Source organism: Pyxicephalus adspersus, chromosome 6 (genome assembly GCF_032062135.1).
Source record: "Pyxicephalus adspersus chromosome 6, UCB_Pads_2.0, whole genome shotgun sequence".
Lineage (NCBI taxonomy): Eukaryota > Metazoa > Chordata > Amphibia > Anura > Pyxicephalidae > Pyxicephalus > Pyxicephalus adspersus.
The window spans coordinates 15,875,983-15,898,276 of record NC_092863.1 but is presented as its reverse complement, the minus strand read 5'-3'; the positions used below and the strand labels follow the sequence as shown (position 1 = coordinate 15,898,276).

Genomic DNA, 22,294 nt, shown 5'->3' with positions numbered 1-22,294 from the left:
AGCTGCACATCTATAATAGAAGTCTTTACTGCATCCCAAAGGTGCTCTATTGGATTGAAATCTGGTGACTGTGGAGGCTATTAAAGCGAAGCCCAAGGTGTGCGAAGAAAATACCCCCCATGCATTTACACCACCACCAATCTAAACTGTTGCTACAAGGCATGCTGCTGCTTTTATGCTGACACCAAATTCTGACCCTATAACATGAATTAGGTCTCATCACACCAAGCAACATTTTTCCAACCTTATCTTGTCCAGTTTTGGTGAGCCCGTATGATCTTAGTTAGTGTTAAGGCGATTTCCTATTGATCCCAGACCAATATTTCCCTCTCTATCGTGACCTCGGTTTTCAACGCGCTGGGAGCAGTGATTAACACAACACGCAACTTAAGCATATATAGTTATATCCTGTCTCAAATCTTTATTTTCACATCACAGTTTATATAGTCAGACAACCAGGTGGAAGACACTTAGTAGTTAGTCAGTAACAAGAAACTTAATTAACAACTTCGCTGCGCAAGATGTTTCAAGGTAAGAAGCTTCAAGGTAAGGATGGAGCAAATATTGACCTACTGATAAGGAGGATAGAACTAGTTTCGACACAACTCTTAACTGCAAAATATAGCAAAAACACAAAAACAACTTAAATTCAAAACTCAGCAAAATATATTCCTTTCAGTTAGATCACGTTAGATCTTCAGGTGTCTTTTGTTAGCCGACAGGAGTGGCACCAGGTGTGGTCTCCTACTGCTGCGTTTAGAGATGCATCTTTCGCATACCTTGTCATAACAAATGATAGCACAGGATACGGCATACATAAACAAGTTTAACTATTCTGACATTAAGTGTATATAGGTTTGTTGTATAACTATTCACATACTGAACAAAAAAAATATGACTGATATTTACGTTTTATGCAAATATTAATAAAGAAAGATTTCCCAAAAATTAATTACTATGCACAATCCCCAAAATGCTCAGCATAATGATCCGGCTACAAATCAGCCAACTACTACTTTACACAGAATGGTATATTGGAAATATAAGGATGATGAATAAATATGTTTCAGAATACATCTCAGAGTTCAATCAGGGCCACTCAGCTAGCCTTATCTGAGTTTTTTGACACCTGGAGACAATGTGTGTTGTAAACTAGAGGGTCTGGAAGGATGTTGGTTGTCAGATCAAGAAATATTAAATAAGGGGGGAATTTATAACCCTGGTCTGTTATTTCAAACAAAGACATTTTAAAAGAAGACAGTTGTATATTTAAAGTGGAGATCAGGAACTAATGTTATCCCCAATGCCCCCTTCAAGTTGCCCGATCTCGCTATGCTTTCACCACGCCTGCCTGCACGTTCCTATCACACACAAGCACTGGGTGCAGTATATTATATATATATATATATTAAAATCTATATTTGTTGTTAATGACGGGCAACTTCAGCCATTTTACTAGTGTGGACACACCAACCAAGAAAGAGGAAAACAATAGAAGCAAACATGTATTGTGTTTTATATATTACATGAATGCTGTTCCTGAAGACGTGTATCTATTGTTCTTAATTATAACATAGCTGTGTACAAAACTCAGAAAATGTGGCTCTTCATGTCTGTGAAATATGAAAGGGATGCTCATGTTAGTCTATGTCACGTGACAAGACACTCAGTACCACAGTGAGAACATACACATGCGCAGTGTGCATTAGGAGAGACGGGAACGTACACGCACCGTGCGCGCACTCGTCGAACGAACGTACTCGTTCTAGCTCCGCCCCCGTGCAGTGTATTGTGGGAGCCGGATTTGAAGTGTGGCGGGCAGTGTAAGACCGAGCCGGTTATCATGGAGTGGGCGAGCGGGGAATACCGGAGTTCCGGTGACGGCAGTGATTCTGCCTCTCGGGCGGACCCAAAGAAAGCAGAGAAATACGAGCGGTAAGTGCGGGCTTCACATGTTATAAGGCAGCAGACGTAACGCACGCTGGCCTATACAATACATTGCCGTCTAGCAATGATTTGGAAGACGTTTGTTTGGTTCAGTAGTTATAAAGCATTCATGTGCACCCATAGTAAAGGGACAGGTCTTCTTTATAGGTGGCATGCTTGTTGTGCCAATTTACCAATAGAACTTGCCAGCTCTGGGTATGAGGAGCACGTGACCCCCTATCACCCAGGGATGGGGCATCTGGTGTGTGCCCATTGCCAGGCCTGATCATTGTCCTATAGGGGGAAGAGGGGAAAGGCATTGCCTGGTGGGTTTCTGTTACAACCCATCATCTCCTAGAAGAATGCCAGGGGGTGGTGATGGAATGACCGGGGACAGGATATGTATGGAAAGCATCTGTCCACTTATCATGAGATGACATAACCATTCAGAGTACCACATGCTGCCTAAAGCAGAACCTGGCTGTGCCCAATTCAGAGCAGGGTGCCGCCATCTTCCCTTTCAGACTTGGTGATTTTCAGATGAACTGATCATACGTTATTCCAGGTACGCCAGGGACCCAAGGCTCATGCTGTACATGCACAGCTCAGATTTTTGCCAGAAACCTGGGACAGTCAGGAAGGTAGGGTGCATCATAGCAGAAGGGACATAGCCTGATCCTTTCTGCAGGAATGATCTCCCTGGTCATGCAAACCTCAAAGTTAAACCTTAGTTTCACTCACTTTATGGTGGGCATACACCAGTCACTAGGTGCCTGACTGATTCGAAATGATTATTGCCTTGATATTGATCAATTACCTAGTTGCCATCATGCACCTGTCAAGTAATATCTAGGAATAGTAGGGATCTCTCCGTAATAACTGCAAGTCAATGGTAGCGCTCCCCAACGTTTACCTTGACAACCAGCATACCTGTGTTTCTGCAGGGAGAATGCTCTCATTTGCTAGCAGGTATCATCTCACTGCTGCTTATCAATCAATGTTCTATTTATTATTGATTAAGAACATTTCTCTTGCCACAATTTCGCTGTTATATAAATGAGTGACTATCCCTTATATAATAAAAATTGTAATAACAATTTTACATTATGTAAAAGGGATAGCCACCCTTTTATATAATGGTAAAAATGTTGTGATAGGTCCGCTATAAAGTTACTTTGCCACTAAAATACAACTTTACAATAAGTCTGCCCATGGAAAGATGGACGGTATTGCTCATCTTTTGTGCTTACTGTACTCCTAATCACTGCTGAAGATCATGCAGAAACTACTGCTTTTGAGTGTCTGTAGTTCCACCAGCCTGTATGTCACTACAGCACGTGGCGATGTAAAAGACATCTGAATGTACACAAATACAGGTTCTGGAAACCAACACATTGGCAAATGGCCAATTTCCAAAAAATAAACTTAGGCTGGTTTCTCTTCAGTACACTTGCAATTAATTGCACAAGGTAAGTATTCCTGGTCATCTTTGCAGGCACACTTTTATTAAAAATGTTTGTAGAAGACAGGTTGGGAGAGAGTTGGAGTTTTTCCTGTGACCTCTGTGGTCCGTGATTTCCAAAGTAGTAATGAGAAAAGCTGTCATCACACTCAGGAAGCAAGCAGACCACGGTTTGTGAAGCTTGATATGCAATAGCATTACACGAGACCCATGGTTTTGACTTGATCACTACAGGGAAGCAAAGGCTTGGAAACTGAAAGTCCATCATATTTACTTCAGTAAACAGGTTTGCAGGTGAAGTAATGTGTAACACTTATGGCCATTTTTTTGTTTGTTCTGGTGTTACAATGGTACCTGTTGACTCCTGCAGTGGTCACTTCCTATTGGGTCGATCCCAGCTCTCATCTCTGAACACATAGATATGCAGTGTGGTAGGGGAGATTACCTTTTTTTGTTTACCTTTAGGCTACTTTGTGATGCAGTGCATGAAGTGTCTATCAGCAAGGTGTTGATAGATATAAATGGCACTCAGAATGAATGGCAGAGCAGTGCACTAGTGCAGCTTGATAAATGACGTGATGTGTGCAGTGCTGCACATTACAGATATAAACTACCGTGTTTCCCCGATTTTAAGACATCCCCAATAAATAAGCCTCCCCCCATTTTTGAAAAAATAATTAAAATAAGACACTCACCCGTGAATAAGACATGCTCTGAGATCCTATCCTGTGTGTGTCCCCTTGATGCTGGCTGCAGCACGCATATTTTGGCATTTCAAAAAATATAAGACAGTGCCTTATAATCGGGGAAACAGGGTAGCCTGTATGTGCTCTGCGTGATGACGTGTTCACACAGATTCACAGTGATGGGCATACTATGCGTTGTGTTCTGCTATTCATTCTTAATTACATCCCAACACACCTTCAGAATGCATTGCATTGCACCATAAAGCAATGCTTTTTTTAATGTTTTAATATTTTCCTCAAAATAACGGTATTGAATATAAATGAACTGTCTTAACCAGGGCTGTGAAGTGGAGAAAAATGAACCAACTGCAACTCCACAGCCCTGTCCTTAACATTATGCATGGTAGCTGACAACGCAAATGCTTTGGAACATGTGTAAATAGACCCCCAGTGACTGAGGTTCATGGGGAGTATATGCCAGGGCCCCAGAGGTGTGTGTGTGTGTGTGTGGGGGGGGGCTACCTTTTTCTGACGTCTAAATTAAGATGAATTTTATGAACTTTATGACTGTACTTTATGAAGAATATACTTTATAACTTCTACCTGTTAAAGCTGTCTGATTTACTTTTAGCTGAAAAAAGAAAAAAGATATTCTAACAGTGATGACATAGCCGAAGAAAACAGGATTGTCCTGTGTGCACCACCTAAACTTTACTTAAATCTGTCTCTATAACTTGCAAACTTCCAGTGTACAGGAATAGTCTTGTTGTAATCCAGATTAATAAACAATAGTTTATGATGTGGAATTGGTAGTTGTAACTGGGATTCGGCTAGTTGCAATGTTATTTACTGATATTGTTTGCTACATAGATATGTTTTTGTAAATGAGGTTTTTTTTTTTTTTTCAGATATGTAAGAAAGGCCAAGGAGGAAGCGAAGACCGGTAACCTTGTGAAGTCAATAGAATATTTTCAAAAGGCAGACCGCATACATCCCAATGAAAAACTAAAAAGTCGAATAGCAAAGCTTGAAGAGGCTCTTCAGCAGCTTGATCTTCAAAACGAACAAGATGATGAGTTTGTGGACGTGCTGGGCAGTGGTTTCATGCTTTATAAGGAGCTATACGGTAAACTGTTTGAACACCAGAAAGAAGGCGTAGCATTTTTATACAGTCTGTATAGGGATGGAAGAAAAGGAGGTATTTTGGCTGATGACATGGGCCTTGGAAAGACTATTCAGGTTATTGCTTTTCTTTCTGGGATGTTTGATAGCGAATTGGCGAAATTCATACTTCTGATTATGCCAACTACACTAATCAGCAACTGGGTAAAGGAGTTTGAAAAGTGGACGCCTGGTATGAGGGTCACTGAATTCCATGGTGTGAGTAAGAAAGAACGGACCAGAAACCTTGAAAAAATCCAGAGAAAAGGTGGTGTTCTCATTACCACATACCAAATGCTGATTAATAACTGGCAACAGCTGTCTACCTACAATGGAAGAGAGTTTGTGTGGGATTACATAATTTTAGATGAGGCTCACAAAATTAAGACCACTTCAACAAAGACCGCAAAGTCATGTGCTGCAGTGCCTGCCAAAAATCGTGTTCTTCTCACCGGCACACCAGTTCAAAACAATTTAAGAGAAATGTGGGCTTTGTATGACTTTGCTTGTCAAGGTACATTGCTTGGGACTGCAAAAACATTCAAAATGGAGTATGAAAATCCAATTACTAGAGCTAGAGAAAGAGATGCAACTGCAGGTGAAAAAGCTCTTGGACTAAAAATTTCTGAAAACCTTATGAACATTATACGCCCGTACTTCTTGAGACGAACAAAAAGCGATGTACAGAACAAAAAAGCTTTGAACCAGCACTCTGTCTCTCAGTCAGATATCAAAGCACCTGCAATGCCTTCTCTTACCCGAAAAAATGACTTAATAATATGGGTGTATTTATCATCTATTCAGGAAGATGTGTACAGAAAGTTTATATCCCTGGATCAAATTAAGGAATTGCTGATGACTACAAGGTCGCCTCTGGCAGAGTTGAATATTCTAAAAAAATTGTGCGATCATCCCAGACTTTTGTCTGCAAGAGCATGTATGCAGCTTGGACTAGAAGGAGATGAGATGTCTGAAGAGGAACCAGAGGCAGTCACCAAGTTTGATCATCTTTCTGATGAAGCTCTAATTGAAGAGTCTGGAAAACTTATTCTGCTTATTGCGCTTCTTCACAAACTTAGAGAAGAAGGTCACAGAACTCTTGTTTTTTCCCAGTCAAGAAAAATGCTTGACATGGTCGATCGTATTTTGACAAACAAAGGATTTAAGATTATGCGCATTGATGGTACTGTTTCCCTTTTAGACAGAGAGAAGAGAATAAGTCTGTTTCAGAGTAATAGAAATTATTCTGTACTGTTGTTAACCACTCAGGTTGGCGGTGTTGGATTAACTTTGACCTCAGCAGACAGAGTTGTGATTTTTGACCCCAGCTGGAATCCGGCTACTGATGCTCAAGCTGTCGATAGAGCTTATCGAATAGGACAGCAAGCTAATGTAGTCATTTACAGGCTCATAACATGTGGCACGGTGGAAGAAAAAATATACAGACGGCAGATCTTTAAAGATTCTTTAATCAGGCAAACGACGGGTGACAAAAAGAATCCTTTCCGCTATTTTTCAAAGCAAGAGTTAAAGGAGCTGTTCTCTTTAGAAGATACTCGTACGTCTACCACCCAGATCCAGCTCCAGAATATGCACTCCTCCCAAAGGAAGACGGACACCAATCTGGATGAACACATAGCTTACCTGCATACGTTGCCCATTTTTGGCATTTCTGATCATGACCTCATTTATGCACATGAGACGTCATGCCAAGAGGATGATGAATGTGAAAATGAGCATGAAGTACATTACATAAATGAGAGAGTGCAGAAAGCTCATGAACTTGTACAAATGGAATCTCAGAGGAACGAGCAGCTAATGGAACAGATAAGAAGTGGAACTGAAGGAGCCTGGCTGAGACAGGTAGCTCCCCCCGAAAAGCCCAAACAAAGAAGTCTTCCTAATTCAAAACCGGTAACTTCCCCTCCTGGTATTGTGGATCTGACAGAGCAAGAAATTGCTGGGATCAGCTCCCATATGGACAGCTTAATCATTGAAGACTCTAGTGGAGCTACAGAAATTAATCCCCCTGCTCCATTCCAAAGAGAACTGGCAGACCACGTAAATGAACAAGAGGTTAATATAGTAAGTGATGACTGTAGTGAAGAAAACTCATCACCTGCTTTGTTAAAAAACAAAGAAACAAATGATGTAGACTGTATGATGGCAAGCTTGATAATTGAAGATTCCGAAGAAAATCTGCCTCCAGCTCCTTTGAAATGTGCACCACCAGATGATATAAGTGTTCAAGAAAAGGACTACATGACCTCTGGTTTGCATCAAAGTGATTTGCATTCACAGGTAAGTAATACCATTCTTATAAGGGAAATGGCTTAGGAGACATTCTTTCATGACTTTATAGTTTTAAATTAATGAAGCGTGAAAAAAGGGGGGGAAAGCATAATGGGCAAATGGCGCATGTGGGCTGTACCTGTTTTTTTTTACCACTTTAAGGGAGATTAATAGAGATTACAAATATGCTGCCTTTTAAATGTTCTATATTGATGGATTATGTAAACTGATCGGGTTCTATAATATCCATAATCCCTTCTGAATCTCGTACCCAGAATCCATATGCAGGTCAACAGTTCAGTAATTGTGAATGCAGTCTGCATACATGTTTCAGGTGTGTGACTGCATCCACTGACACCAAATCTTTAGCTTCACACCCAGGCAGTTGGCATTTTTACAATGGGTTCACCAATGGCAGCGCACATCAGTATAGGTCCCCTTTAAAAGGAAAGCTGCCTCTGTGCCATTCTATGCTTTTGGGTTTTAGGATAGTCAGTGGTTTCCAGCTTTACCATGCCGACCAGAGATGTGAGATGATTTCTAAAAAACCTTTGTGCTTTTCGCATTTGACAAGCAGGCAGAATGTATTTTTTGTCATGTGTTTGCCATTACGATACATTGAGGATGTCCCATAAGTAAGAAGGGGTCCAGAAAAGCAGTAGCTTCTGTATGTGATCCTGGGCACGATTTCATTTTTAAAACTGTACAAAGAAGTATATGATCACCTTAAAAAGTCTGTCAACAAACTGAAGATACTTGATTTTGTGTATTTTTCAGTTGAAGGACTGAAGAAATTTCAGGGAAGCTAAATGCTATATACATAATTCTACATTACTGCATACTACTTTATATAGGTTTACCCTTTTACATGTCGGTGGGTTTAAAATTCACTTAGTTTTGCTTGAATTAAAAATGTTCTTACAGAATTGATTTGATAGTCTGTCTGCAAAAGTTAGTGTGAATTAACACATTGCAGAGGGGTTCATATTGCATGCTGTTTTGCATTGTTTTAGTTACACAGATCCTACAATCCTATAAATTGGATGTTCTGAAAGTAACAGCTGACATGAAAGCATTTATTTCACTAATTAATATTTATTTTTTTGGCTTGCAGGATGCAGATAGTGATGTGTCAAACAGACATGTTATAGAAGAAGCTTCTTCAAAACTTTCTACAGAGGGAAAATCCTCTCAGTCGGTATCTCCTGTCGCTAACCCTTGTACAGAACATGGAAACATGAGTCTAATGGAGGAACCCAGCTTGCTACTATCAAAGTCACAGTTATATTGTGATTTCAATCTAGTGCTAAACAATGCTTCAGAAACTGATGAAAATGGTGATTCCGTGGGTCAGATGGGAAGTGTTATGGAGACCTCGGAAGCGCAGGAGAATGGCTTCAAACTTGTGTTGTATGATTCTGCAGAAAATATGAGTCAGGAATCCAACAACTTGGTTCAATCTGCAGATGATGAAATGGAAAAAAGTGAAATAAAAATTGTAAGTGAAGCAATGGCTAATTCAATGCCTAGACTTGGGGATAGTCCTGGTATTGGGCAGAATTCTAAACATGACATGAATAGCACAAACTCGCACAATGGGGAGGTTCAGCTAAATGGCACAGTTACTGATGATGACAACACTGAGGATGAGGAGGAGATATTTCTCACTGGATGTCGCAAAGCTGCAAGAAGGATCTGCTCAGAAAGTGAAGCAGAAACCTCTGTGTTCCTTGCCGATGAAAATGAGAGGGTTTATTCACCTTTCAGTAGTCCTTCAGCCAAAGGGCTAAGTGCTTCAACACCTAAGTTAGAAAAATCTATGTCTAGTAAACTGTTCTCTGACTGCAATAGTCCCATGAGACGCAGATCTATTGCTTCCAGGAGGTCTCTTGTTCATGTGGCTGTAGAGGAAGCAACAGACATAGAGGAAAGTATCGTTGATGCAAATGATGAAAGCAGTAATGAGGATAAGGATGAAATTTTTAATGATGAAGCTGAGGAGGCTAAAGAAGAAGAGATTGAATGTACAGAAGAAGAACCTGCAGGAGAGACGCTACCTGAAGAGGAGAGCGTACTGACATCGGGCGAGGATTATGAATCCGATAGCTTTGTTGTAAAAACCTCTTCAACTGAAGATGAATCTAAGGATGAGTCCACTGGTGAGGTGGAGCTCCTTAGCGAAGAACAAGTTGACTGCCTGTCTCAGGATCCTGCAATGATTCAAACAAAGTCTCAAAGTGGTGAAGAAAGTTACGCCTCTTTGGTACAACGTGGTAAAGCACTTAAAGATAGTGGCAATGTGAAAGAAGCGCTGGACTGCTTTTTGAAAGCACTTGACATTAAATCGGGGGACCCTGAAGTAATGATGATTACTCTGAATTTGTACAGACAACTGTCCTAAAATACCCAATTAAATATGGCCAGAAGATTCTAAAAATGGATAAACACGCTCACATTACAACTGCCAATACAAAATGAAACTAAACTATTTTTCTGAATGCAGAGGCCAAGTGCAATGGCAAAAACAAAAGCTCAGATCTTTGTAGCTTGTATCAATGTCCAGTATAAACAAGGAAACCGTAACTAAGTGCACCAGATCTGGCTATAAAATATTTTACAAAAATATGCCATTTAAAACCATTGGAAGCGAGCACTTATCATAGGAATGTGCACGTTCAGTCTTGCTCCACAGATCACTTGTCATAGAGTAGTCTTGCCCATGAACTCATGCCACTGATGTGTTATGAGGACTTGTCATTAGTGGCCTTTGCTTTGTCACTAGAACTTCATGATGTAGGTGATCAGTTCATTTTTACACCTACTTTTGTATTTCCAGTGCTGCTCAGCATCTCCTGGTCTCATTTGTTCATAATGACCAGTACTAGATGTAGTGTTTAACCAAGACCCCGCTTTCACCTGGCTAAAAGGATCTGGGGAGAACACTGTAGATGGATTGATGGATCACAGTTGCTTGTGATGAATGCTCCTCAGTATATACAATTCTTCTTCAATGGCTTTAAACTATTTCTTTATTAAATAACTTTGTGCCGTTATCTGATGCACTATTTTGCATTATTGAAAGTAAGTCTTATGACTGTTTTTGTAAATAGAATAAAACAAATACATTCAAGTAAAGCCTGGTTTGTAAGGTTCCCTTTCTTTCAGAGCTATTTAACACATCTCTGTGTATTGTCAACCCTTAATCATTTATTTTTCGATTATTCAGATTATGATATTGCTGGTAGTAGTTTGACATTCAGCTTGATATGTTTAGCTGAATGCCAGAAGATATATACCTATTCCAATTACATACAATTATTCTTGGTCAGAAACATGCCCTAACCATTGTCACCATTAAAAGAGCGGGGTGAAAATCTTTTAAACCACTGATTACATAATTTGATCACTATGATGCATGTAGTATAGGGGGAGGGGGATGTAATGGTTTGAAGTAACATACCTGAGGCACAAGTGTTATTTGTTTTTCAGAGGGGATGAACATCCACTATTTTACTGGTCATGATATTTATCACAATAAACACACATACACATCTATTTATAAAAGGTTGAAGCAGAATTTTCACTTTTAAAAATTCACAATGGGCAAGCGGAATGGACCAAAAACCTTTGAGTACTGAGAAATGAAATCATAGACAACAAAAAAAATAAATACTCATGCTGTAGATGTGGGAGGGGGCATTTATAGTGGGAGTATATATAAATTTCCTTATACCATCTAAGATAATAGGAGTAAACAGCAGTGCACCAAGGTCTGAAATATGCAAACAACTGCAACGTCTTTTATAGTATAAATAAGTCTCGACTCATCACACACCCACACGGATCTCCCATGTGAAACAGATGTATAATTGTCTTGGTCCGACTTCAATAATTTGTTTTCCAAATATGTAGTCTTTTTCCCAAGAATAGTGAACCCCTAGGGTTCTTAAGCTGGTGGGGTCATCACATCGCTTTGTGGGTAAACATATAACATAGCCACCAATTATCCAAGGGTAAAAATTCTCAATAATCACCAAGATCATGCACAGGAAATTATCACTCACTCACTTTTCTGATGTTTTTGCAATACCATCAATGTATAGTTAGTATTACACTGTATTTTTTATATAGTGCTGACATATGCAGAGCTTTACAAAATTTATAGTGATGGTATTGGCTGTTAATTATGTATTTTTACATATTCAATCAATACATCATTATAGTACAGATATATACAGTATTTTCCCTCTGTCCTTTTAACACTTCACAGGATGTGTTTTTCATACTTTACATTATTGCTTCTATCAATATATAGGTTCGGAAATGATCGCATCATGTTGCATAAATTGACGTGTTTCGCTTCGATAGGCTTCCTCAGGGTTAGGGTTAGTAAGCGTACTTTACGGTCTTTATATACATATACGAATGCATAGTATAAGTGATATATAGTAATACCATCAAAAATTATTTGCACATATATATATATATATATATATATATATATATATATATATATATATATATATATATATGTGTGTGTGTGAACTAATTTAAAAAATAAATAACTAATAATTGTTCAGTTATTGCAAACGTTCTAAATATATCCTATACTTTAAATGAAGACAATACCATCATGTTTAATAGGGAGTTGAAAAGGACTATATATAACATAGTTTGGCTGTAAGTAGTGGATGCAGGCATCAACGTATAGAAAGATAGTCTAATGGCCTAAATCATGTACATCCTTGATAAAGCTTATTGTGCATATACGACCGTATGTAATATCTATAAGCTGTCTCAGGGATGTACATGATTAAATCATGTACATCCCTGAGACAGCAACATCCATAGCTGTGATCCTACCAAAATCTACCCATGTAATCTTATCTTCATTTTGGCTATTCTGGGTTATAATTCCAGTGACTAGTACGTAGGTAACCTAAATATTTCTGCCTCATACTGTCAATTATAAGGTTATTTATCTTTAAACTAAGTATTTTTGTATTTGAAATGTACCCATTGGACTGTCTATCTTTCTATTCGTTGATGTTAACAAGAGCTAAATGTTATATATAGTCCTTTTCAACTCCCTATTAAACATGATGGTATTGTCTTAATTTAAACTATAGGACATATTAAGAACGTTTGCAATAATTGAACAATTATTAGTTATTTATTTTGTAAATTGGTTCACATATATATATATATATATATATATGCATATGCATTTTGATGTCAATACTATTTATCACTTATACTATGCATTCTTATATGTATATACAGTTCCTAAAGTTTGGTTACTAAACCTATCCCTGAGGAAGCCTATCAAGGCGAAATGCGCTGGCATTTTCAAACCTATATATTGATAGAAGCAATAATGTATAGTATAAAAAAACCCTGTCCTGTGAAGTGTTAACAGGACACAGGGAAAATACTGTATATATCTGAACTAATTATGTATTGATCGAATATGTAAAAATATATAATAACTTAAAAAGTAATAAACTTCAAACCTCTTTCTTTCCTCTTTCCATTTACACATCTAATTTCAAGAAACTAATAAAAAAAAAAAACGATACACCTAGACATTACAAACTATTTGTATAATAACCAGATACTAAACCCGATTTTTCATACCAAGATACCACATTTTTAAAAAATATTGCATCACTTTATATTTCCTTAGTGTTATTTTATTTGAGTAGTTGCTTTTATTTTCGATACACATCCAGGCCACTGTAATAGTCGTCAAAATATGCCTCTCAAAATGAAATAAGATAAATTAATACAATTCTTTTATTACTTTTGTTTTCTTCAGATTGGTAATTGTTGATATAAACAACAAACACGAAATAGCACAGGGGCGAAAACTGGTATTACAAACTGGTGATTAAAGGTGGAATACATGGAATAACAAAATAAAATAATGGAATACATAAATAAATAGAAATTTAACAAGGGCCAATATCATATGAAGTGAGAAAACCAAGGCATAAACCACCAACAAAATAATAATATACCAATAAAACACCAAATGGGCCAGAGCAGTGTTTCTCAACTAGGGTTGTTCTGGGTTCCTTAAACCATGAGTACTTTGGACCTCACAGGTCCTACTACTGACCACCACACTAATATATTGTGAGCAAGGAATGAAGTAATTATCGCAGAGGTTCTTTCAAGGGTTCCCCCATGTTGAGAAAGGCTGAACTAGGGGTTCTAAATGGAGTCATGCCAAACCACCCAGAAACCCAAGGAGAGGTGGTACGTCCGTGGTGGTACGCTTAAACCACTAAGCAAAGTTTAAAAAAAGGTTCAAATGTAAGTAAACGCAATTTAAAGTTGCCAAATGGCTAATTGGTTAAAATATATCATGTCTCAGCTTCACATGGTATCTTATTCTTCAATTAGGTTACAGTTGTATAATGCAGAAATGTTGGACATGGTTATGTTGTACACATCAGTGATTGTGTTGCGCCTCCTTTCCAATACAAATGTACAAGCTGTGCAGCCAGCGTGACACAAGAGTTCAACACTGTTCAGATCACCTCCTTCAAGATATCTCATGTAAGTCGCACGTAGGGGCTTGATAAACTAAAGAGCTGAAACTTATAGCAACCACCTTACAATCATCATCTCCTAATTGGTGAAAATTAAAATGATTGGTTGGTATGATTTATTGCTCGTTTTTCATAACTGCTGTATTTTACATGCTTTTTTTAAATTCAGATTGTTGGTGTCTGCTTATGTATAAGTTCTTTAATTCACCAAACTTGAAATGTTAGCATTACTTTGATATGGATTGGAACCAAAAGCTTAAAGAATTTAGGGTGATTTTTAGTTTTTTTTTGTGTTTCTGCTTATGTATTTGTGTTTTCTCTTTACATAATTTGTTATTTTTTTTTTTGTCTTTTTTCCTACTGTAAAACAGCATGAAAACCTCTAATTGTTAGGTACCATCGATCATACATTTAGTAGCAGATGGGCCACATATCAGACACCAGGCCCTGGATAAACAATATAGCACTGCTTGGAAATTTGCTTTTATGCGGCGATTATATTACATTAATAATACTCAGTGGGGATTTTAGTGAATCAAACTATTTTGTACAATATATTTGCATGTTCCCTACAGTTGAATATATTAGTTGAATGTTATAAATTTGTGTGTTCAAATGTAAAATTACAATTTTTTGTATGTGTTGTTTATATATATATATATATATATATCCAGCAAGAATAGATAAGTACTCCACTTTTTTATGAACTCCCCTGTTTATGTGAAGATTAAAGTGGAAAGAACATCAAGTGTACAAATATACATAAAAACTATTGTAGGAAAGAATGTAATTTTCCTAAAAACACTTTTCAGAATTACATGACAGCTGATAAATTTTGCATTACATTTTCTTTAGCAGTCAAGCAAAAATATATTGTGTGTGCTGTCATTGTGTGCTTGTAATTCTCTAAAGACTGTTTGTCATATTAACACACACTTTGAAGGGTACTTGCTTTGTATTTTGGCTAGTCATTTCAAGAGGATTCTCCATGCTATGAAAATATTAATTTGCTGAAGGTTTAAATGTTTAATCCTGAAATCCAGACAGATGAGTGCATCTTTGGGTTTATTAAAACAATATAACGTGGTATCGAACACCTGAGCAAGTAACAGATATGGGTGGTGGTGGTGTAATGAGAGGGTGGGCACAATGCTTTGTATGTTTTGGTCCTGTTTTGTCTTACAATCATATTGAATAACTGTAATGGAGATCACCCAAAGATTGTGGATCAAAAGGTACATTTGCACCAACAGTCTTCCTACTCCATCATACCAACTCCAACATTCCTGTTCTTTTCTCATAGTTCTGTCATTCATATTGCATTATACTTGTATTTTATGCCTTACTTCTATTATTGACATTATTATTATTATTGTCAACATAAATATATAATGTTCTAAAAAAAGGAAACAATGTAACAACACATTAAATATATTTTAAAGCATAGCTTGCATAGGGATTTAGGGTGCCTATTGCAATTCCCAGTGCAGTCACACTCAGTTAGATGGAATAGCAGCCAATTATATGTATGACTTACAAAAACAATGAAATCATAAGAGGAGGATAACTTAATTTGTGTTTAGTTGTTCTTTCACTGTCAAATCCCAATTCTGGAGTTGTTGCTTTTTAAATGGGCCCCATAGTACATTGCATGTAATGTAAGCTCTGTCTAACTTCATTCTGCATGTGTTTGCTTTGGTTATGCCTGCTTGCAACTGTCGATGCATGTGAAAATATGATCTTCTATGGTTCACATCGTTCATACACGACAACAATTATCCCCGAAGCATGGGTAAGAGCAAAGGAAACATTGACATGTCTGAGATATTGATCTGTGTAAATATATTCCCTCTTTTTAGAGCTTGTCATGTAGAAGAATTATGTCTTTTCATCTGTGTGAACAGAAATACTTGAACTAGGACTATTTACTCAGTTAAACAGACCTGCTATTTAAACGCCTAGGGTCAGACTTTTTTTTTTTTTTAAATTAAAGGCATAATTTTAGTGTCTGACACTAATAAAGCTATTAAATTAGTTAATTGGCATCAGAAAGTGGTAAAGTTTAAAGGTTCAATACATCCAAAAGTGCTATCCTGGTTATAGGTTTGTTGCTGAGCTGAACCCAAGGGGCAGGAAATGAGTGTGGAGGGTAGGACAAGGAGCAGCGTGTGAAGAAGAGTAATTTGGAGAGTATAAAAGGGGGCAGAATTTACAGGAGAGCAGTTTAAAGGGTATGCAGGGGAAGAGTGTGGATAGTATGAAGGAGGATATCACAATGCACCAAATATGTGGTTTTGATGGTGGGGATAAAGGAATTGTAATGAGTGCAGGAGACAGGTGTGAAGGGTATGACAGGTAGCAGTATGTGCAAAATAAGAGTATGAAGAATGTGACAAAGAGTAGTATGTGTAGTATAGTGGTATGGATTGTATAAGAGAGGGCAGTACATGAGAGGTATGTTGGAAGGTAGTACGTACAGGTAAGTAGTTCGAAGAGCATGATGGCAGAGTGTGTGCAGAAGAGTGTGAAGAGTATTGAAAAATTCAGGAGTTGCAGCCAAATTTTTGGTTTCGGTAGTGGGGCTAAAACAGCATATTATGCCTCTTCTGTGTTCCCCAAATACAAATTGGGAACAGAAAGTGAGTTTTTGGTCAGTATTGTGTAACTGTGTGTATTTGTGAGCAGGAGAAGACAAACACGCTGGTGTAGAATGCTATATTGCTAAATAGAGCGTGCAGGAGGAGTGCAACATTGTGGAAACCAGCAGTACATTAATAGGACGAATAGTACTGCAAACAAAAGGAACCATCTCATTGGTGATATGTGTAATGGGGAGAAGGTGAAGTGTATATGCTATTGTGTGAAATATAGAAGAAATGCTAAAGGAAAAACTAAGCTTGAGTCTGGAGGCAGAATCACCATTATGACATTTGTGAAGGTAGAACATATGCATTACACTACATAGTTAAAACAACACAAGATATAGTAGGATAAGGTTATTGTTCTCATTATAATTATTATTTAAATGTATTTGTTTCTTTTCTAGGGCCAGGGGAATGTACAAAAAATCACATCAAATCATATGGACCATTCTATTTTTTTGTATCACAGGATTTATCTTCACTATTAATCACAAACTAGTCCAGGTATTTTATTTTTAACAGATAGAGCTTCAAAAATAATGACATCAACATGTAATTCACATATTGAGCTGTGATGTGTTTTTCATTAAAGATTTACAGTAAAAATGACTAAAACAGTGTGCAGTCCTGATCGCAGGGAACTGAAACATCATGTGATTGATTTTTGTGGTGTCCATACAAGTGTTTTGCTGGTCTGTAAGTGGCTGTGTATGGTTGGTACAGAATATTTGGTATCTGTATGTACCTCATAATGTATTTTTTTTTTTAGGGGAATAATGTTCTTTCTGCACTTGATAGTTCAGGTTTTATTAGAAATTTTAATATTCCCTTTGATTCTTAAGATGATTGATACTATGATGAGTCCAGAGACCAATTTCTTCATGCTTGTTTAGGAAACCTTTGAGGTGACACATGGTGGCCTTATCTAGACAAACCTAGTTGATCTTGTCACTGAATTAGTATTTAGATGTGGATTCCTAGTTGTCTAACTTAGTAAATGTAAACACGCTCGATTATTGTAGTTAGAAACAATCTTTCATGATCCTTTAAAGCAACAAACAACTAGAAGATGAATAAATGAGCGCCATTTTGTTCTATGGCGAGGGGAGGGAAGAGCGGCCACCCCACTGCGCTCTCCTCCCTTCCCTTCCATTGTGGTCGTTCATCTTCTGTCATTTATAGATCCGCCAAGATGGATCCATGAACGAGGTTGGACGGCTTCTGTACACGCCAGATTCTTGTCTGAGACGAGCCCAACAGCCAGAAAATCAAGTGACACGTGTACATAGCCTTAGAGCTTATTCATCTACTAAGTCTGACATCTGCAGATAAAGTATTTTTTAACCTTTTCTATGTTTTTATATTACAGAAAGTCTTACTTTTGGTGACCTCCAAACTTTCCGTACAGCATGTGTCATCCATAGGACTGAATGAGGACAGGACATTGTTTTGGTCCAATTACCAACAAGCTAGAGAAACAAACAAGGACCCACTAGGGGTAGAGTTATTCCCATGTTTAAACTTTAAAGTCTACCTAATTTTTTTTTTTTATTCGTGAAAGTCTAGATCTTAAAAAGGCTTCTGGGAAAACTTTTGATTTTTTCTAAGAACCCTTGCCATGGGTTTCCCAAACAGTTCCGCTCAAATTTGCATAATTTGCTTCTCTTTATTACAATTTTTATAGCCTGGTTTGGATTTCCATTGACCTTAACGAGACTGCCAATGGTAATTTCAAAATTTTCTGTCAAAGGTTCCCCAGTTTTGAGAAAATTTAGTTAAACAGCAACTGATCAAACTTTTTAGACGTTTAGTCATTTCTATCGGTTATGTAGATGAATATTAATTTCAATCTTAGGCATATTAAGTAAGCTTTTCTTTTTATATTTTTGTAGATTATGGTCTGATACTTTTTTCTTTTTTGTGCCTTTTTACCATATTTTTTAGCATCTGTCAAATGTTCAGTTTCTCCAGTCTCAGCCTCCTACAACTGCTCGACATACAAAATCTACAACAGCAGTCAAGCCCGATGACCTAGAACAACAAGTGATGTCCAAATTAGACTATATAAACAGAAAAATTCCAAATGTGGGTTTAAGTAATCTAACTAAAACAAGTAGTGGTGCCAACAGCACAGCCACAATAATAAATTATAAACCCAAGCACTGCCTTGGAGACACGTTAATTGTTAAAGTTCAGATGTTTAATTATTTGGGTGAAAAGAAGACCTATGGAGGAGACTTCTTACGAGCCCGAATCTTTTCACCAAATCTAGGAGCTTCAGCCTCCGGGAGATTGGAAGACTTCAACAATGGAACATATAATGTCTACTTTACATTGTTTTGGGAAGGACAGGTGCAAATATCCATACTCTTAATGCATCCAAGCGAGGCAGTCTCTGCTTTATGGAGAGCAAGGAACCAGGGATACAAAAATGTTAAATATATAGGTAAATTTCTCAATAAAGACCATGAAGTTCATACGGAATGTGGATTTCAGTTGGACGCCTATGGAGAAAAATGTGATTATGGGGATAATGAATATGGAGAGTTCTTCTTTTGTATGAAGCTACCTGGTGTTCCTTGTGAGGCTTTAATATCAATGAAAAGTGAAAACACCCCTCATGCTTATCTTTCTGATAAAGAGAAAATGCTTTTTACAAGGTAAACATCTACTATATATTGTCTTCTATAGATTTCCCCTTCTTGCTTGGAGCAATCAAATTTCCTAAATCCTAAGAACTTTTCATCCATTATCATTTCTAGATACTGATTTGCCTTTTCAATTACCTTTGTTATTTTATACAGTTTTGTTTTATTTTTTCAAGTCAGCATTTTTTTAGCCAATAAAAAAAACCCCAAAACAACATGGATGTGCTTCTAAAATCCCTAACTGTCCAGCTTCCTCTAGTGAACATTTATCTGTATGAGTTTTGTTTTTTCAAGTTTTTTTTTTACTGATATATAGTATTTTTTGTTTTTACTATAAAGAAATAAATTAATTAATTTCTAGGGAAAAAAAATTGTCTAGCTGATAGTACCCTGCTCTGCCCAATAGTCATGGCGAGAACAAAAGTTTCATTGACTTGATTTACAAATCTATATTGACTTAACAAAGACCTACATTGCAATAAAAGTGGCAGAAGGAATTATGCTGTATGAAATGCTTGTGTAATAGTAGTGGTAAGAGTACCAATGTAATACATTTTTAATCCAATTGCAACAGCATTTGGCATATATCATCTATTGGTTTTCTTTATTAAGATGCCATTTTGTTATGCAAACACAATACAATACATTATTTTTAATTTAAAGGTCCAACATCGGTGTTGAAATCCCCCATACCATTAACCAAGTTGATGTTGTAAAATGTGAAAGTAAGTTTTAATCTTAGTTATTCTTTGCTAATTACCTTTATATTGGGAATCTAATTCTCTTTGCTTGTAACGTTTACTATTTATAATTGAGAATTTATGAAACTCTGGCCAACGCAATTCGTTTTTTTTATTAATTTAAAGTAAGAACTCATTGCAACCTTTCTTAGGTTTTTGTTATCAGGGAACATTGGACAAACAGATGTCATCTTACTTGAGTTAAAAACCAAAATAATCTAAAAAGTGATAAAAAGGGTCATCAAAAGTTTTTTTTTTTTTTTTTAATCAGAACCCAGCACATGTCAAGATTCTGTACCTGGGCCCTTTCAGCAGCAAAAAAGCATGGCAGTCAAGGGTGGTGGCAAACCAGTTGACCTGTACTTCAGATTTACAGTTTTTTGTACATTCTTGAGGACTTTTTCCCTTCCATTCCTTTTTGTATCCATTTATACATCCCCAGCAGGAACACAGACAGCAATAAACCTTACACAGGTGCTATCTTTTTATCATTACAGAGAGCTTCAGGTTCTTTAGTAAATTAGCCTAAATGGTTTTTAAAAAAATTTAAATGAACAAAATGTAAACTTACTATATTTTCATTTTTTACTTGTTTTCCAGATATGTCCATAGATGTTAAACCAAAGTGCCAAACTGGTATGTCTCTCCCTTTCCCAAGTGGGTATTTTTTGCATGATTTATGGTATTCCCTCCCATGTAATGTGTCTTCATATGAACCCTTGGCCAATATCACCACTTGCCTAAATGGTAGAATCATATATCTGATGGGAGATTCAACATTACGCCAGTGGATAGAATACCTCCCTGCACACCTAAAAGGTGAGTACCAAATAAACTTTGTGTATATTACTTTAGTGAAGAAAGTTTAGACCATGCTTTGAAGGAGTGAGATTTTTCCTACTCTACATTCTAACTTACCATGGGCTCCGTTTATACAACAGTGATTCAGACATTCTCTCAAACATTCCCTCATGGGAATCAATTACTGCCATTGAAACACACGGACCTTGAAGATTCCCACTGAAAGTTTCAGGCAATGGTCAATTCCCTGTTTTATAAACAGTTGTTTATAAACATGGTTCCACTGTCCATTCACAAAGCATTGTGGCATTTTTATAGTTTAGAGAAAGCTACAAGAACAGAAAGACTAAATGGAGGTGAAATTAATGCTGTGGGTAGTCTATACCTAATATATTGTTTTTGGATTGATTGTTACTATCCAGTGTATGTTGTGTTATGATATGTATTTAATAAATATATCTAACCTTATCTTTTTAAAGATTTAAAGTTCTTTGACCTCCATGGAAGTGGTTGGCACAAGACCTACTTAGCCATAGATCAAACCAACAACATCTATGTACAGTGGAAGAAACATGGGCACCCTTTTATAACTTTGAGCTTCTTTAACGCCAGGGACTATGCAGATGCCGCTCACCAAATTAACCAAATTGGTGGAAATTCAGATACGATTATTGTCATCACATTAGGACAACATTTTCGAGCCTTTCCTATTTCTGTTTTCATCAGAAGACTTCTTAAAGTTCGTAAGGCCATAGAGAACATGTTTTTACGAAGCCCAGATACGAAGATCATCATCAAGTCTGAAAACACCAGGGAAATAAATTTGGACGTGGAACGTTTTAGTGACTTTCATGGGTATATACAGTATCTCCTAGTGAAGGATATCTTCAGCGGGCTTAACGTTGGAATGATTGATGTTTGGGACATGACTACAGCTTTTGGATCATTCAATGTTCATCCATCCGAAACCATTCTTAAGAATCAGATAAACATATTTTTGTCTTATCTTTGTTAGTGAATACAGCTGTACAGTTTTCTGAATAAATAATTGTGTTGGCCACACCATCCACAAAACTAAAAATATTTAAAAATGATTAAAAGATTAAACTAGAGCCATGCGAGTAATGACTTGTAAATGATCTCACTCTGACTTAGAGTGAGTGACTTAGAAGTGACTTAGAAATAAATAAAGCCATATGACAACCTAGTAAATTATGTTTTTGTGAGACTATCTTTATATTATCCTTCCACTTTCTCCTAAACAAACCCAATGAAAGGAAGTTTCATTTCAATGCACTATCCACCACCCAACTTTTTAAGATTAGCTTCTCAATTGAAATATATATATATATATATATATATATATATATATATATATA

At 37.0% G+C, this 22,294-nt stretch overlaps 2 protein-coding genes across 2 annotated transcripts; both read left to right on the top strand.

Annotated features, from left to right (window-relative positions):
• Nucleotides 1-1,774: 1,774 nt before the first annotated feature.
• Nucleotides 1,775-10,662, top strand: ERCC6L (ERCC excision repair 6 like, spindle assembly checkpoint helicase). The gene is made up of 3 exons (XM_072414756.1): nt 1,775-1,935; nt 4,983-7,536; nt 8,642-10,662. The coding sequence occupies exons 1-3, from the start codon at nt 1,844-1,846 to the stop codon at nt 9,926-9,928; spliced, it is 3,933 nt and encodes a 1,310-aa protein (XP_072270857.1). The 5' UTR covers nt 1,775-1,843; the 3' UTR covers nt 9,929-10,662.
• Nucleotides 10,663-11,694: 1,032 nt separating this feature from the next.
• On the top strand, nt 11,695-22,037 carry LOC140332402 (NXPE family member 1-like). The gene is made up of 9 exons (XM_072413672.1): nt 11,695-11,715; nt 14,910-14,938; nt 16,662-16,723; nt 17,196-17,230; nt 18,096-18,224; nt 18,671-19,386; nt 20,038-20,099; nt 20,715-20,933; nt 21,395-22,037. The coding sequence occupies exons 1-9, from the start codon at nt 11,695-11,697 to the stop codon at nt 21,928-21,930; spliced, it is 1,809 nt and encodes a 602-aa protein (XP_072269773.1). The 3' UTR covers nt 21,931-22,037.
• The last annotated feature ends 257 nt before the right edge of the window (nt 22,038-22,294 follow it).